This window comes from Octopus bimaculoides, chromosome 2 (genome assembly GCF_046866305.1).
Source record: "Octopus bimaculoides isolate indiv1 chromosome 2, ASM4686630v1, whole genome shotgun sequence".
Taxonomy (NCBI): Eukaryota; Metazoa; Mollusca; class Cephalopoda; order Octopoda; family Octopodidae; genus Octopus; species Octopus bimaculoides.
Window position 1 is genome coordinate 171,098,672 of NC_142929.1, and position 15,000 is coordinate 171,113,671.

The following is a 15,000-nucleotide window of genomic DNA, read 5'->3' on the forward strand; positions in this document are numbered from 1 at the left end:
GCCAGTACCCCTGGACTGGCCCATGTGCGGGCGACACATGTAATCTTTCGAGCGAGATCGTTGCCAGTGCCCCTGGACTGGCTCATGTGCGGGCGACACATGAAATCTTTCGAGCGAGATCGTTGCCAGTGCCCCTGGACTGGCTCTTGTGCGGGTGACACATGAGGTCTTTCGAGCGAGATGAGCGTGGCCGTTGCCAGTGCCGCCTGACTGGCCTTCGTGCGGGTGACACGTAAAAGCACCCACTACACTCTCTGAGTGGTTGGCATTAGGAAGGGCATCCAGCTGTAGAAACTCTGCCAAATCAGATTGGAGCCTGGTGTAGCCATCTGGTTTCACCAGTCCTCAGTCAAATCGTCCAACCCATGCTAGCATGGAAAGCGGACGTTAAACGACGATATATATATATATATATATATATATATATATATATATACATACAAACATACATATGAGTCGTGTGTGTGTGTGTGTGTGTGTGTGCAATATATATATATATATATATATATATGTATATATATGTATATATGTATGTAGTTCTGGTACAGTGCCTGAAATGAGGATTGGAAGGTCATGGCCGGAAAGCCTTCATTAAGGGTCTGTTCAATCCACTGATCACAAGCTAAATAACAAGAATAGACAACAATGGTTTGGACTTGTGGTCATGTGATCAGAAGTCCTACATTTTTATCTTCCAGCTATTGTACATTTTAACATACATCAAAATAGCAAATTTAATATGGTCAGTAGTAATATATAAAAGCTATCCAGAGTAGCAGTTACATTAAGGTATGAAACAGTATAAGAAATATGAAAAATAACTAGATTCTACTCATTAAGACAGGCATTCAACTGTTATGCTCTATTTCTAGACATACACATTACATAAGACTTGCTATAAATATACGATTATTTCAGTTTTCAGTTTTTACTATTAAGCATTATTAGCACATCTTTGATTTGCCTATTGCAGAATCAGTGAAGGAAAGGGTACCAAGAGTTTAGGAAATTAGTTTTATTAAAAAGATAAAAAGACAATGTTAGATGAACATTCAACAGTCTTTTTTATTACAGCTACTAAAAACTTACCAATGCGCAACATGTAGTAAGCTGAATTAAAAGGTTCTAGCAAGCCTGAAATATTAGGTTTGTTACAGCAAAACTGTTCAACTATTTTATATAGAAAGTTTGGAGTTTTTCATTTTGTTGGTTTAACAATCTTTTAGTTTTTTTTTCTGTCATGATTGATTAGTTGAGATTTGTAAAATGAGTTAAATACTTTGTGCGACAACTTACAACTTGCATTAGGTGCACATCTCAAGGTTATCTGCTCTTCACTTTTCTTTAATATTCCCTATTCTTCTGATTAGTTTAGATCATAAGTACTTTAGGTGTATGTATGCCAAGCATTATACCACAGATGGTATAATGCTTGGCATTCTTATTGATTGTGACCTATGGGTGTCCAGCTGTTCAATCAACTGGATAACCTGCTCATTGTATTAGCATGCAACACAACTGAGTATTCCACAGACAACTTTACCTCAACATAATTCCCAGGAGAAACCAACATGACTCAAGTGTGATAAGGCTCTACCTTTCAATAACAAGTGCAATCTATACAACAAGCATCTGTATGATTTCTGTCGACTCAAATACACTGATAAGGCTTGAATTAGCATGTGGTTATGTAATGTGCCCAAGGCTTCATGTTTGTGAACTTCTTCAGCACCCAGCCAAACCTGCTAATTAACTGGTGGAACAGTTGACCTTGTAAGCAGTGACAGAAATGGACCTATGTATTCTTGACCGACAGTTATGTCACTGCTTCATCAGTTACATCAACAGAGTCATATGAATCAGTGTAGAAACATTTTATGCAAATTTTTGTTTTTACATAAATTTTCTCACTGTTGAATGGGTGGAATGGCTTAAGTGAGGCAATTGTTTTTTTGCAGTTGGATAGAGGTCTTTGTATTGCGATCATTCAAGAATAGAAAATATAGTTTTAATGTATAATTTTAAAATTAGTTTTTCACTTGTAAAGATACCTAAATCCAGAAGGTTTTCTCATATGTATACATACATAAAAAAAAAAATCATAGCAAAGAAGAATTTTAAAATTTTACCTTCACCAACAAACAACCATTAAATATAGTCTAAAACAATGTCACTCAGAATGAATAAACAATTATAAGGATTATGAAGAAAGAAAGCCATTTGGTTGAGGGGATATTTTGGATTACCTATAAAAAATTTAGATGCTTATTGATGTGGCAATTTCAATACCACATTATGCTTGAGAAGACCCATCTGTCAGTCAAAGTGAGGTCCTCAGAGCATTATGTTTATACCTGTACATAGTGAGCCCTGCCTTGGTGCCCAATTTTCTCCCATCAAACACTCTCCACTTCTCATCTCCCTAACATTGATCCCCTCCATTAATCTATGGCATTACACATCTAATGCAATCATTTGAAAGCAGAATTGGCACACGTTTCATTGCTTCTTTTGTGCTACCAGTTATCTCTCCCAAGAACCACTTTCTATTTATGTCTATCTCTCATTATCATCCCTTCCCATACTATTTCCACAGATCACTTCCTTTCTGTGCTTTTAGTTATCTCTCCCTCTACTCTGAGTCACATCTAAGATCTACCATCCCTCATCTTTAACATCTTTCATATCTGCTATCATTCTCAGCATTCTCTCATACATGTCATCAATGCCTCGCCATCATCGTCATTCTACTCACTGTTACCACTCTTATTGTACCCCCATTTCTGTTACTGTATATCTCCTTCCTTACCTGTACTGCTACTTGTCACCTCCTCCTTCCTGATCCACTCCTCTCTCTCTCACACCTTCATACTTATGTTTACCATTAACCACCTCTCCACCCTCATTCATCTCTACCTCCATCTCTAATCATCTATCCCTCTCCTCACATTATGAAATTACCCATCCTCTCCTTCCCTCTGATCCACATTTGGTATTCTCAATTATATTCACTTTCTTGTACCTTGAGAGTTTGCTCTGGCATCTCATCACTACCACCTTTATCTTCTCTCCTACTACTACCAGCCACTCTTATATAAAGTAGAGTAGCCATGTATCTCCTCTATAGTAAGACAACTATCCTATATCATATTTTAGCCCCTCAACATCTGGCACAAAACCACCTTCCCCTCATTCCATACACTCAAATTCGTTTGGAGAGGTTTTTTATATAAAAAGGGGCGGGAAGAAATAATCATTTGTTTTTTGGACATTAATTTTAAACTATATTTAATCACTATCAATTGTCCATTGCAAACATGCTTTAACACCATGGAAAATGTATAACATAAAATTAAACCTTTACCTTCCATAGTGCCAGGAAAAATAAAAAGATTTAGAAATGACAGAAAGACAACAACCAATGAAGAAAGCAGGCACATCTTTTTTAAAAAGAAATTAAATAGTTAGGATATTTAATAATCACCAGCATCGCCTGGTGAAGAAATCAGAGATATAGGCAGAAAATGGGTTCCAACTGTGTCATCTTCATTCAAACGGTCCCTGTGTTAGAGGAAAAAAAGAAAACAAAACAAAAAAACAAAACAATTATTAAGTATAAAAGCAGTCAGAAATAAGAATCTCAGAATTAAATGACAGATAAATTCAACCAGAATTCTTAAAATTCCTTGTTTGCTCTTATTTACCTAGAAATAACATCTAAAATTAGAGCTCATATATTAAATAATTACTTGCAATGAAATTGGATTTGTCAAATTGAATTGCTAAACTCTCACACATATACTATGGGGGATACATGATGATTCTATCATACCAGATCTATCAGAGATTTGATTAACAATAAATAATGAGAAATAATTTATAGAAAAACAAATCATTTAACTATGTAGTTTCAATGACTTCTAGATTAGGATGATATTAAAATATCTTTAAAAACCTCAAATCTTTCAAGGAGTTTTGATATTTGAATATACATAAAAATGTATACATCTATGCATGTGTGTATATATATATATATATATATATATATATATATAATAAAGTAAAGTTGTGGAATACCGTACGAGTGGAAATATATATGAAAGAAGGTTTGAAAATGCACTTATTTTTAAAAATAAGTGCATTTTCAAACCTTCTTTCATATATATATATATATATATATATATATATATATATATATATATATATATATGTATATACACACACATACTGTATAAGGACACATATTTGTTCAACAGTAATCCCAGAATTCCTAGTAAAAACATAGTTCATAATCTAATTGAATTAATCATATTCACTCAAATATTGAATTCTTATAGTAATGAATGCATCTACATAGTTGGCTAACCTGTTAGAAATACCAACCAAATTTCCTTCCGATCACACACTACCATTCAAAAATGGAAAGATGGTACAGTAACAGCTTGAATGATTTTTACCAGAGGTCTTCTGAATCAGGACAGAACTATTTAAACAATTGATTTCTACCAAAGGAATAAGTTCTTGATTTATTAGAGAAATGGAACTGTAATATATATATACATTCCACAAAGAATATTAGCAGATGAGAAATGAAATCAGACAGACTCAGGACATTGTTGGCTTAGTTATATGCTATGGTACTCAATACTGTTAAAACTTCTATTTTGTTTTTTTTTATCAGCATTAGCAGTCATAGTAGATAAACTCATAAATATAACAGAACTATGTGTTATGACCCTTAGAGCTGAGAACTTGTGTGACAAGACAATTAAAGACAACATACAGACTTGTGTGAATCTAACAGTGTATAAGTCAAACAAAAATGCCATATAATGCAAAATATAAGTATGTAAAAGTATAATCCAGTTCATCTTTTCAATAAAATTCAGCTACTTCAGATATTTTTGTGCTTTTTCATACCAACATTGTTGGAGTGTATGTGTGTGTGCATGCATGGGGGAAATAAAACAGTTTTAAAGGTAAGCATATGGATACTTATGTCTAAATATCAAGAAATAAATTTTTTAAAAATAATTCTCATTTCGAGGGAAGACAATAGTCTGAAAAATATTTCTCGTAGCAATAGCTTATTGAGATTTTTCAACATTACTGGTTTAAAGGTGTGTTACTTTAATTTTACGCATTTCTTGTACCTCTTGTAACCAAGTAAATAAATTAGTTATGGAATTGATTGACACTGGAGTACAAAAGAGAAAAACAGGAGTGTTGGGTGTTTTATATGAGAACAAACACTACTAATTAATACACCAATAAGACAGTATTAATCACAACTATCATCAATGATTACTATTGGTGTTGTAGGTTAATAAATCATTGATAATTGCATGTAGGCTTTTCATTAAAGGCCGGTGGTGAATAGAGGTGACTGTGTGTGTGTGTGTGTGTGTGTGTGTGTGTGTGTGTGTGTGTGTGTGTGTGTGTGTGCGTGCGTGCGTGCGTGTGTGTGTGTGTGTAGGCATGGCTGTGTATTGGCACAGTAACATATGTAGAGTACAGGAGCATTTGTATGAGGGGGTACTGAAAAGTTCCTGGGTTTAGGTAAAAGAAAATACAGAAGGATCAGTTAATTATGATTTTAGTCAACATATTCCCCTCTCAGATTCACACACTTATTGCAGCATTCATTCAGGTTTTCTAAGCTCTACAAAAGAACTCGGAAGGTTGGGCCTCCAACCAGGCCTTTTGCAATATCCTTAGAGCCAGGAATTTTTCAGCCCACACCTGTAAGCTCAGGTGAGTTTATAGGCCTGGTGTATGTGTATAAGCATGAGCTTATGCATGTGTGTGTTTGTAGACAAAGGTGTATGTATGTGTGTGTGTGTGTGTGTGTGTGTGTGTGTACGTGGAGAGGCAGCGGTATGTGTATGTAGGCATGTTTGTATGAAATTGTTTTCACACAAGAGAAGATTTTTTCCCCCTCTCAGACAGCACTAGGTAATGTTGTCATACAATTTCCATCCATCTTTTTCTCTTATTGGAATGATTAGTAATTCAAGTTTTTTAAACATTCCATTGAAACAAGAAGACTATAAATAAATGCAGCTTGAACTACTAATAAAACAATTGTATGCCTAATGAACCAATGAAGGAGCCTCTACATGGTTGCTTGAGGAGTCAAATTTCCCTCCAACAACACCCTACAGTTTAAAAAAAGGTAGGACATATTGGATAATATAGTCCAGGGCACAGAGCCTGCAAAAGAATAAACAAAGACATTGCTATAGTATTAAAGCTTTTTTTTAACATCTCAGTCAGGTCTGACCCAGGGCCAAAATAATGACAACTACCTGTATAACTAACACATATGACTTGTATACGCACACACACACACGTGCTTTAAATTCAAAGAGCAAGAAACAAATAATATTGATGTATATATATGCTATATCTCAACTTTGGTAAAAACTGAAATATAGAAAAAAAAAAAAAAGAATATAAACAAATGAAAGAAAAAGTCGTCCTTGAGTGTTTGTCCAGAAACACCAAAATACTGAAAATAAACATTATTCTTACACCAAGTGAAAGTTTCCAATAAAGCTTCAGCTAAAACAAGTTTTAATCACTAGGAAATATTTGATGAGGCTGAATGACAGACAAAGTTATCTAGCTTAAACTACCCCCCCCCCCCCATCAGCCTTGTAGTGTATCAGATGTAAACTATGAAACTGCAGACATCTTTACCTTCATGATGTGCAGAATAAATAACACCCAAACATAGCCAGATATTTTAATTTGTTCATTTATTACCTAAATTATCTCTATATGTAGAGTTATCTAGTATCAGGTCTCACCTTTTATCCAAAACCAGCTAGAGTAAAAATACTTAATTTTTAATCTAAGTTCTTTCATGTCTACAGGCATTAATGTATCTAGTACATTCTCTTAGCTGGACATGTGTGTGTGTGTGTGTGCATGCATGCATGCATGTACATATATACCTTCAGTTCTTGAAGATACTATACTTAGTATTTTTATAACTGTTTTTTTCTTCAATCCTCTTCACTTATGTTCATCTCTCATGAATGATTAGTTTTCTCTCTCAATTCTGATCACTATTGACTTTCTCGTTCCTCACATCTTTTCAGTTCTTTAAATTTAGTTTTCTTCAATTTTTCTCCAACCCATAGTTTTGACCACACCAATTAGCTCATTCTCTCACTAGCAACAGTAGTTGCATGTTCAACCACACTATCCCTCTCTCTCTCTAACCGAAACTTTGAAGTCACTGTCACCAACATTCTTGTTTGAGAAATTTGTACTCTACAAAATATAGAGTAACCCATAAGATTAATGTAAACTTGTTTTTATCATAAGTAGACATATGATGATATATATATATATAAATTGAGGATATAATCCTTAAAATTATAATTATATATCTATCTATCTATCTATATATATATATATATATATATATATATATATATATATATATATATATATATATATATATATATATATATATATATATATATATATATATATATATATATACCTTTTTATATTTGTAGTAAATATAGAATATTTAATAGATAGCTTCAAGGTTGTCATCTTATATTAATTCCATTGGCCCTATTTTATAAACTGTATAATTCAAAATTTGAAAAAGAGGATTGATTTGAAGTTAGGAGTAGGAAAAGACACTGCTCACAAAGTCATGCTGTAAGCAAGCTACCTCACTCATTCTCACTTATATAGACTTATATCCTGACTTAATTACTTGGACTATTAACTTCCCTACCAGGTTCTTTGGCAGAGAAATTAGGTCTCTTTGTATTTGGTTTCCAATCCTTCTATCCTCTACCTCACACATCTGGCTTTTGTGTCTTAGTGATAAAACCTTTACTCTCTCTCTCTCTTTGAAGTAGAACAACTGCCTAAAACATTTCACTTCTCTTTTTCACAACATAAAACATATTCCACTATTTAAATTATTTGCATTACTTTTTGTTGATGTAGGACATCATTAGCTTCATGGATTGTATTACTTTAGAGCTTGCTAGCTCACAGCATTCATATTTAAAATGTTCATGAAAGAAAGAAGCTTATCCATACATGAATATAACTGTTTCAAATCCCATTTTAAACATCATACTAAAAATATTTCACTGAGCACATGGCTTTCTCTAGAAATATTTCTAAAATTAATTTTAGGAGTGATTGAAAAAAAAATCTATTTAAAATTTTTGAATATCACTTTTCAATAATCAATGTGAGACTAACCACATCTTGGGAGAGAAAAGAAATTAATGGGGAATTAACCATTTTAAATTAATGCTTGAATTTAATGCACAGAACATAAAAAAATGAACTAAAGAGAAATAAAATGAGGTGAGAAAAAACTGATATTAGTAAATGATATTCAATATTACCAGGTATTGTCTGCTTGCAGACAATACCCTGGATCACTCACTCACTCTGTTGCTATGTATGGTTAACTATGGGAATAGACATAACAGGATTCTAATGTTTTTTGTGGTAGCTGGTAGGCCACAGGATCTAAACTCAGAATTACAGAATCAGAACAAACACTGAAAGCCATTCCATCCAGCACTCTAATGATTCTGCCAGACTATTGCCCCAGTGAAATAAAATCTAGGCTGCTACTTTATCTACTGATCCCAAAAGAATGAAAGGTAAAGTTGACCCTGTTAAGATTTGAATTCAGAAAACAAAGAGTCAGAAAAAAATATCAAAAGTTATTTCACTGGACATTCTAATGCTTCTGTTAATTTGCTGCCTTATACAATAAACACCAATTTGAAACCAAATAGAGCGTTAGGCCAACTGATGAGAACAGATGTTGGAACTATTACTTGCTAAACAACTACACTCAATTACAGTGTAGAGAATTTGCCATTCTATCATTTACAAATCTTGAATACTCTATCATTTTTATCTCTGTAACTGTTTACATTCTCAGATTGTTAGAGAAGAGTAGGCAGATAGACAAGGAGAGAGGAGGAGGCAGAGAGGCGAGGAAAGAGAGGTGTGGTGAGAGAGAAGTAGGGAGAGAGAGAAGTAGAGTTAGAAAGGTAGAGGAAAAGAGTAGCTGCAAGAGTGGTTGAGAAATGGGGAAAGAGAAGCAGAGGAAGGGCTGTAAAGCAAGAGAGAAAAAGAGAGAGCTAAACCAACAGAGAGAGAGAGAGAAAGAGAGCTAAAGCAAAAATGAGAGGTAGAGAGAGAGAGGTAGAGAGAGAGAGATAGAGAGAAAAGGAGGTGTTTTTTAAGACATGGAATTTACATTAAAATGCTAGATTGTGTTCTATTTTACTTCTATGACCTCTTTTGAAATTAAAATGCTTAAAGCTTCAACATTTAGTTTTGAAAACTAGCTAAAGAAAGATTACTTAGGATTTTAAAATAATAATCTAATATTCAAAGGTGTTTTTGTGTAAATGTAGTTTTAAACAACTCAACTTTTAAATGGTTTTAAAAGAGAATTAAATACACTTAGTTAACTAACTCCCATTATGTTGATTGCAATTATTTTCCACTTTTAGTAATGTTAAAAGAGTGAGAAAAAATTATTTGGTAGTGAAAGTATGGCATTAAAAGAATACAGCTCATCTTGATGTGATATACATAGTACAAAAGAAATATAATTAGAAACCACACACACATATATATATATATACATATATATAATATATATATATTCTTTGACTCTGGATCAAATAAATGCAACCAGCAAGCAAAGCTTTTCAGATCCTGGAAATATTTGGCACCCTAAAGCATAAATTGTTTTACAAAGAAATAGATGTCAAAGCCCTTTTGACAGGCTAATGGTCAATGAATTAAAATATCAGATTCGTCAAGTTTGTAGCAGAGTAGGCAATAGAAAAGTGCAAAAATAAACAGCAAGCATGGAAAAAATATTTTAGACAAAGAAAGGATTGTACTTTCTAAGTTAGACTGATTTATAATAGGTGAATTGGAAACAAATGAATGAAGAAATAATGAAGAGTTTATTAATTAGTTCTGATGGGGCAATGCTGGTACAGCACCATTTTATAAAATCAATATTGAAAAAGAGAATGAACTAGATTAGAGATATGTGTTGCCTAAAACAGATTAAAGAAAATACATGAAATACAGAACTTTTCCAGTTATAAAGCCAATGACAAAGTAAATTTACAGAAAATCAACATCAAGTTTTTGTTTTTTAAAAGTAGTTAAGACTAAATTATCTTTTCTGTTAGTGTGACAAATATCCACATTTGAATGATAGCTATATAGATGAAAATCAAAACAGAATGCTTGACGAAGAAAGACTGAAAAAATGTATGTGAATAGTTATTGAGAAACAATAGGAATAAAAACCCAAGATAAGGGTCACACATATAAAGGGTTTCTATTTTAGTATGACAGAGACTTTGATAGGGTATTCATTAGTAATTTGTTTTATTTGAGTTAAGAATAGGATTCTATGTTCATAAAGAACAACGGAAGTGAGCAAATAGACTGCCGAGTTTAGTACGAACGAACTGAAATGATGGTATAGAAAACAATAATCAAGAAAGACGTCTTGTTCAGATTAGTGTGCTTGTCATTATTTATCACACAAAGAGGCTGAGGGCAGCATGCAGTTAAAATAGTCTTTGAAGTTTAGTTTTTAATCACAGAAATAGCAAAAATACTGGGAGGTATCAAGAGGTGTGGCGGGGTGAGGGGAATGTTGTAAATTGACCAACGAAAACTTTGAAAGGACAAACCGTTCTCTCCATTGGCAGAAATAACGTTGGTGTTTAGAAAGGAGGAAGATATAACATCATCATTAGATACACGGTCCCTGAGAAATAGCAAATAAAGAATTCAAAGAATAAAACGAATGTTTGAACAGTTCAAATGATAAATTACGCAAAAGAGAATGAATCTAGGTTGTTTTATGTTAATAAATTATTATGCATATTATTTCTATATATGATATATGTAACAAGATTTACTATTAATAAGGTTTTGATCGAGTTTAAAATGTAATTTCCTGAGAAAATTTAAAATTAAATCATAAACTGTTTCAAAATATTTCTGAATCCTATTCATTCTGACTGTAATGACTTAAATATTTTAGGGTTATAGTAATCAACATGTTTTCTAAGACTAACAAATGTAGTTTCTAAGTATCTCTAAATAACATTCATCATCATCATCATCATCATCATTGTTTAGCATCCGTTTTCCATGCTGGCATGGATTGGGCAGTTTGACTGAGGTCTGGAGAGCCAGTGGCTGCACCAGGCTCCAATCTTATCTGGCAATATTTTTACAGCTGGATGCCTTTCCTAATGTCAACCACTCTGAGAGTGTAGTGGGTGTTTTTTACGTGCCACTGGCACAATAGTGATTAATTCAGAAATAAACAAATTTATTTTGATGTGATTATGTAATAGCTCAAAATTCTTGAAACTATTTTCAGAGATCATATTAAAAATGTGAGGTTCTAAATTGAATTATCAAGTCATACATATAGTGGATTTAGAGTATATAAAAAAAAGCATGCAATCCACCCGACCATTAATGTATGATAACAGCTAAGTACAAGAACCATCAGATGAGACTTTTTGCTGTAAATGATCAATGTTTAACTGAAAATGATGTGAGGAAAAAAAAAAATGTCATTAAGACTTCAGAATAATTAATTAACAAATCTTTTCTATAAGAGAGCATTGCAAGGAGTCATAACTTTTTTTTTTTATCCTTTTAGTCAGATTGAAGAAGAAATATTTTAATATTTGTTATGCGGTATGATGTTTGGTGACTAGGATAATTACTAATAAATGATTGGAACAATTAACTCTGTCAAGTGCTTAAAAAGTTCCTAATAGTGATGATCTTGTTAATTGTTAAGTATCTAAACTATACCCATTAAATGTTTTCATAATCACTTTATATAAGGTATTTATAAAAAATAATTTTTCTTGAGACTTATCAGATATAAAATTTAGTTCACATTCTTTAGATTAGTTAAATGCCCAAGTCTAAATCGATTTTTATTAGGAATTCAGACTGAAGTAAAATTCCACTATTTCTCTCTAAGAAAAAAAAAGAAAAAAAAAAAAAAACAACCTCAATTAGAAACATTCTCTCATTTCAATAGCAATATTATAATCTGTTAATTTATTTTTTTTTTAATTTCAAGTAGTATCAAAAGTAAAATTAACACTTGCCTAATTTTGTAACAGTTGTAAAATAAGATGGAAATCTAAAATGTTCCCAATTGTATAATATATGAAATAAAATGTATATCAGCAGCTGAGATTAAGACATAACATATCCATTCATTCATTAAACTTTTCAGGTAAAAATTTTAAGATAAAAAGATTTGAAGCCAAAGAGATTTAAGAAAAACAGATTAACAGATAAAAAGGCTTAGGATAAAATGGTTTGAAAACAAAGAGATTTGAGAATATAAGGATTAAAAGATAAAATGATTTGAAGTTAATAAAATTTAATGATTAAAAAATTTAAGGATAAAAGGATTTGAACTTAAAAAGACTGAAGAGAAAAAAAAATCTGTATTTAAAAAAGATTTGAGGATAAAAATATTTAAAGCTAAAGAGATATAGGGATTAAAAAATTAGGGGATAAAGAGATATGAAGAGAAAAAGACCTGTACTTAAAACAGATTTAAGAGCAAAAAAACAAACAAACTAAGGGGTCAAAATGATTTAAGGATAAAAAGATATGATTAAAAATTTGAGAATAAAAAGAAAAATTTGAAAAGAACAGAATTTGATAAAAAGGACGGTTTCATAATAATTTTTTTTTTTAAATCAAAAACAATCAAATGGATTTACATCTGTAAGTAGAGAAGTTAAACAAACTCATGACTATCAGTTTTAAAAAAAATAATGAGGTGTGGAATTTCTTTTAAAAACAATTTTACATCTGCCTTTTCTTATTTGCATGTGTTGACAGAGCCATCACTTGGAATATTGACATAGTTTGTCAGGAAAAGTATTGAGATTTATAACATTAACCACTCGTCACTGAGGGGAAAATATTCAAGCTAGATATCAAAAGCAATAACAAATAGAAGAGAACGATCTTCAGCATCATTCCATCATAATAATAATAGTAATAATAATAATAATAATAATAATAATAGACATGATGTGTTAATTTAAATTTTATAAAATGCTTCAGCAATATTTATATTGGCTAATCTACATTGAAACAATTATAGTGTTATCCATATACAAATATGTTCAACATACCAGTCTGAGCATAAATACTAACAGATTTAAAAGGTCATATAAATTGGAGGTTGAATATAATTAGTGATGTTGCACCCCAGTACTTGACAAGGTTTATTTTAAATGCTGAACTCAGAAATATTTGACCTCTTTGGGATTTGAACTCAGAATGTAAAAAGATAACACTGCAAGGCACTTTTTGTGATGTTCTACTTATGTAATTCAGGTTCTTTAAACTGTTAAGTGTCACAAAATTCAGAACTATCTCAAACAATGCAGCTTGAATGAACCAAATTATTGTCCATGAAAACCCAACCAGATTTCATATGATAAACAAGATGTCCAGTTACATTTGATTGTTTGTTTTTTAAACTATTGTCAAAGCATCTTCAAAATACTTAAGCGAGTAAAATGTTCTGCTAAATAGTCATATTCTATTGGATATGCTGTATGGGAAATCATACACAATAGAGATATTTCAATTTTATCACAGTCAATAGGAATAATATAGATGATTAGGTAAAAGTTACAAGAAAGATGTCAACAGAAGACTCCTAGAATTAACAATGACTGTAGTCATGTAGGAAATATTATACAAATATTCTACATGGCAAGATAAAAAATATAAGATATTCAACACAGAAAGTATTAACCAAATTTAGAATCACAACCAGAAGAGTCAGTAAGAGTTTCTACCTTTTAAGCAAAGATCTACCGTATGTATTCCATCAATGGTGCACTTTCATCAAACACACTTATCTTACAATAGAATAGCCTACCTATTTGGAAATAGGTGCTCAGGGTTGAAATCATACATCCCTGGAGCTAAGGAGAGCAAGATGTGATTGCTAAATGTTATGTCTGCTTGCATTACCAACTCAAAAACCTCACATAAGTATGCCTTAATGAGAAAAGGATCTCTATCATGTGAACTTCAAGTTTTTAAATATCTCTATAACCAGATAGGTTATAGAAGTCACATTTTAAGCATAGAAACAAAGAAAAGGAATTGTAAAACTGACAGTATAACACTTTTATAAAAAAAATATCTGAATATCTTCCATAACAATGACATGTTTCATGTAGGGATTCAGCCATTAATACTTAACTGTAAAAACAATTTTTCATCAGATCATTTTAGGAAAAAGAACAGAGCCCAAAACATTTCAGAGTCTCCAAGACACATGGAAGGGTAAAAAGAGGAAACCTCAAACCTGATATCTAATCCAAATGGTTGCAATATAGCAGAAGAGTAGATCCTATTAAAAATACTCAGGTGGTGGTGTAATCCAAGCAATAGTAGGTTTGGGCCAGAAATCACAATGATTACAAAGCAAACTTCTTAATCATAAGGCCCACAAAAAGTTTGCACTCTAACCTCAAATTATAACAATCCATTTATATAATACCTTTAAAGTGAGTTTCAAATTTAACAACTTTAATGAAACATTAATTTCACTACAAACATTTAGCATGAAAATGTGTAAAAATGATACAGAATCCCTAACTTCAGAAATGATTAAATAAATAGAATAAACATACCAATCCTTGATTATGAATTTTAATCTCTCACACATGGAAGGAAACTGAAAGAAAGAAATATTTTATATAGGAACAAAATCTCAAATTTATTAGAGTAGATATAGTTTTAACAGGTCTTTCCAAAGAACATTAACAATATGAAAGATTTCTGTTCTTGATAGGAAAACATTGAAATTCTTCATTTTTTTGTTGTATACATAAGAGCTAAACCTCTAACTGTAGTATATTGAGATTAATTTAG

At 31.8% G+C, this 15,000-nt stretch overlaps 1 protein-coding gene across 8 annotated transcripts in view; it reads right to left on the minus strand.

Moving 5' to 3' along the window:
* Positions 1-15,000, minus strand: part of LOC106876851 (myoferlin) — a 198,796-nt gene that overhangs the window by 69,086 nt on the left and 114,710 nt on the right. For 4 of the 8 annotated variants that reach the window (XR_016240821.1, XM_089348070.1, XM_089348068.1 and 1 more), the window contains 2 exons: positions 14,760-14,803; positions 3,485-3,561 (listed from right to left, as the gene is read on the minus strand). Coding sequence is in view for 7 of the 8 variants with exons in the window: in XM_089348070.1 (XP_089204196.1) it covers positions 3,485-3,561; positions 14,760-14,803 (121 nt within the window). In the remaining variant the exon portion in view is untranslated. Of the gene's footprint in view, positions 1-3,484; positions 3,562-10,736; positions 10,814-14,759; positions 14,804-15,000 lie in introns of all 8 variants that reach the window. The other 4 variants (XM_089348069.1, XM_089348071.1, XM_014925573.3 and 1 more) reach the window with 1 other exon arrangement.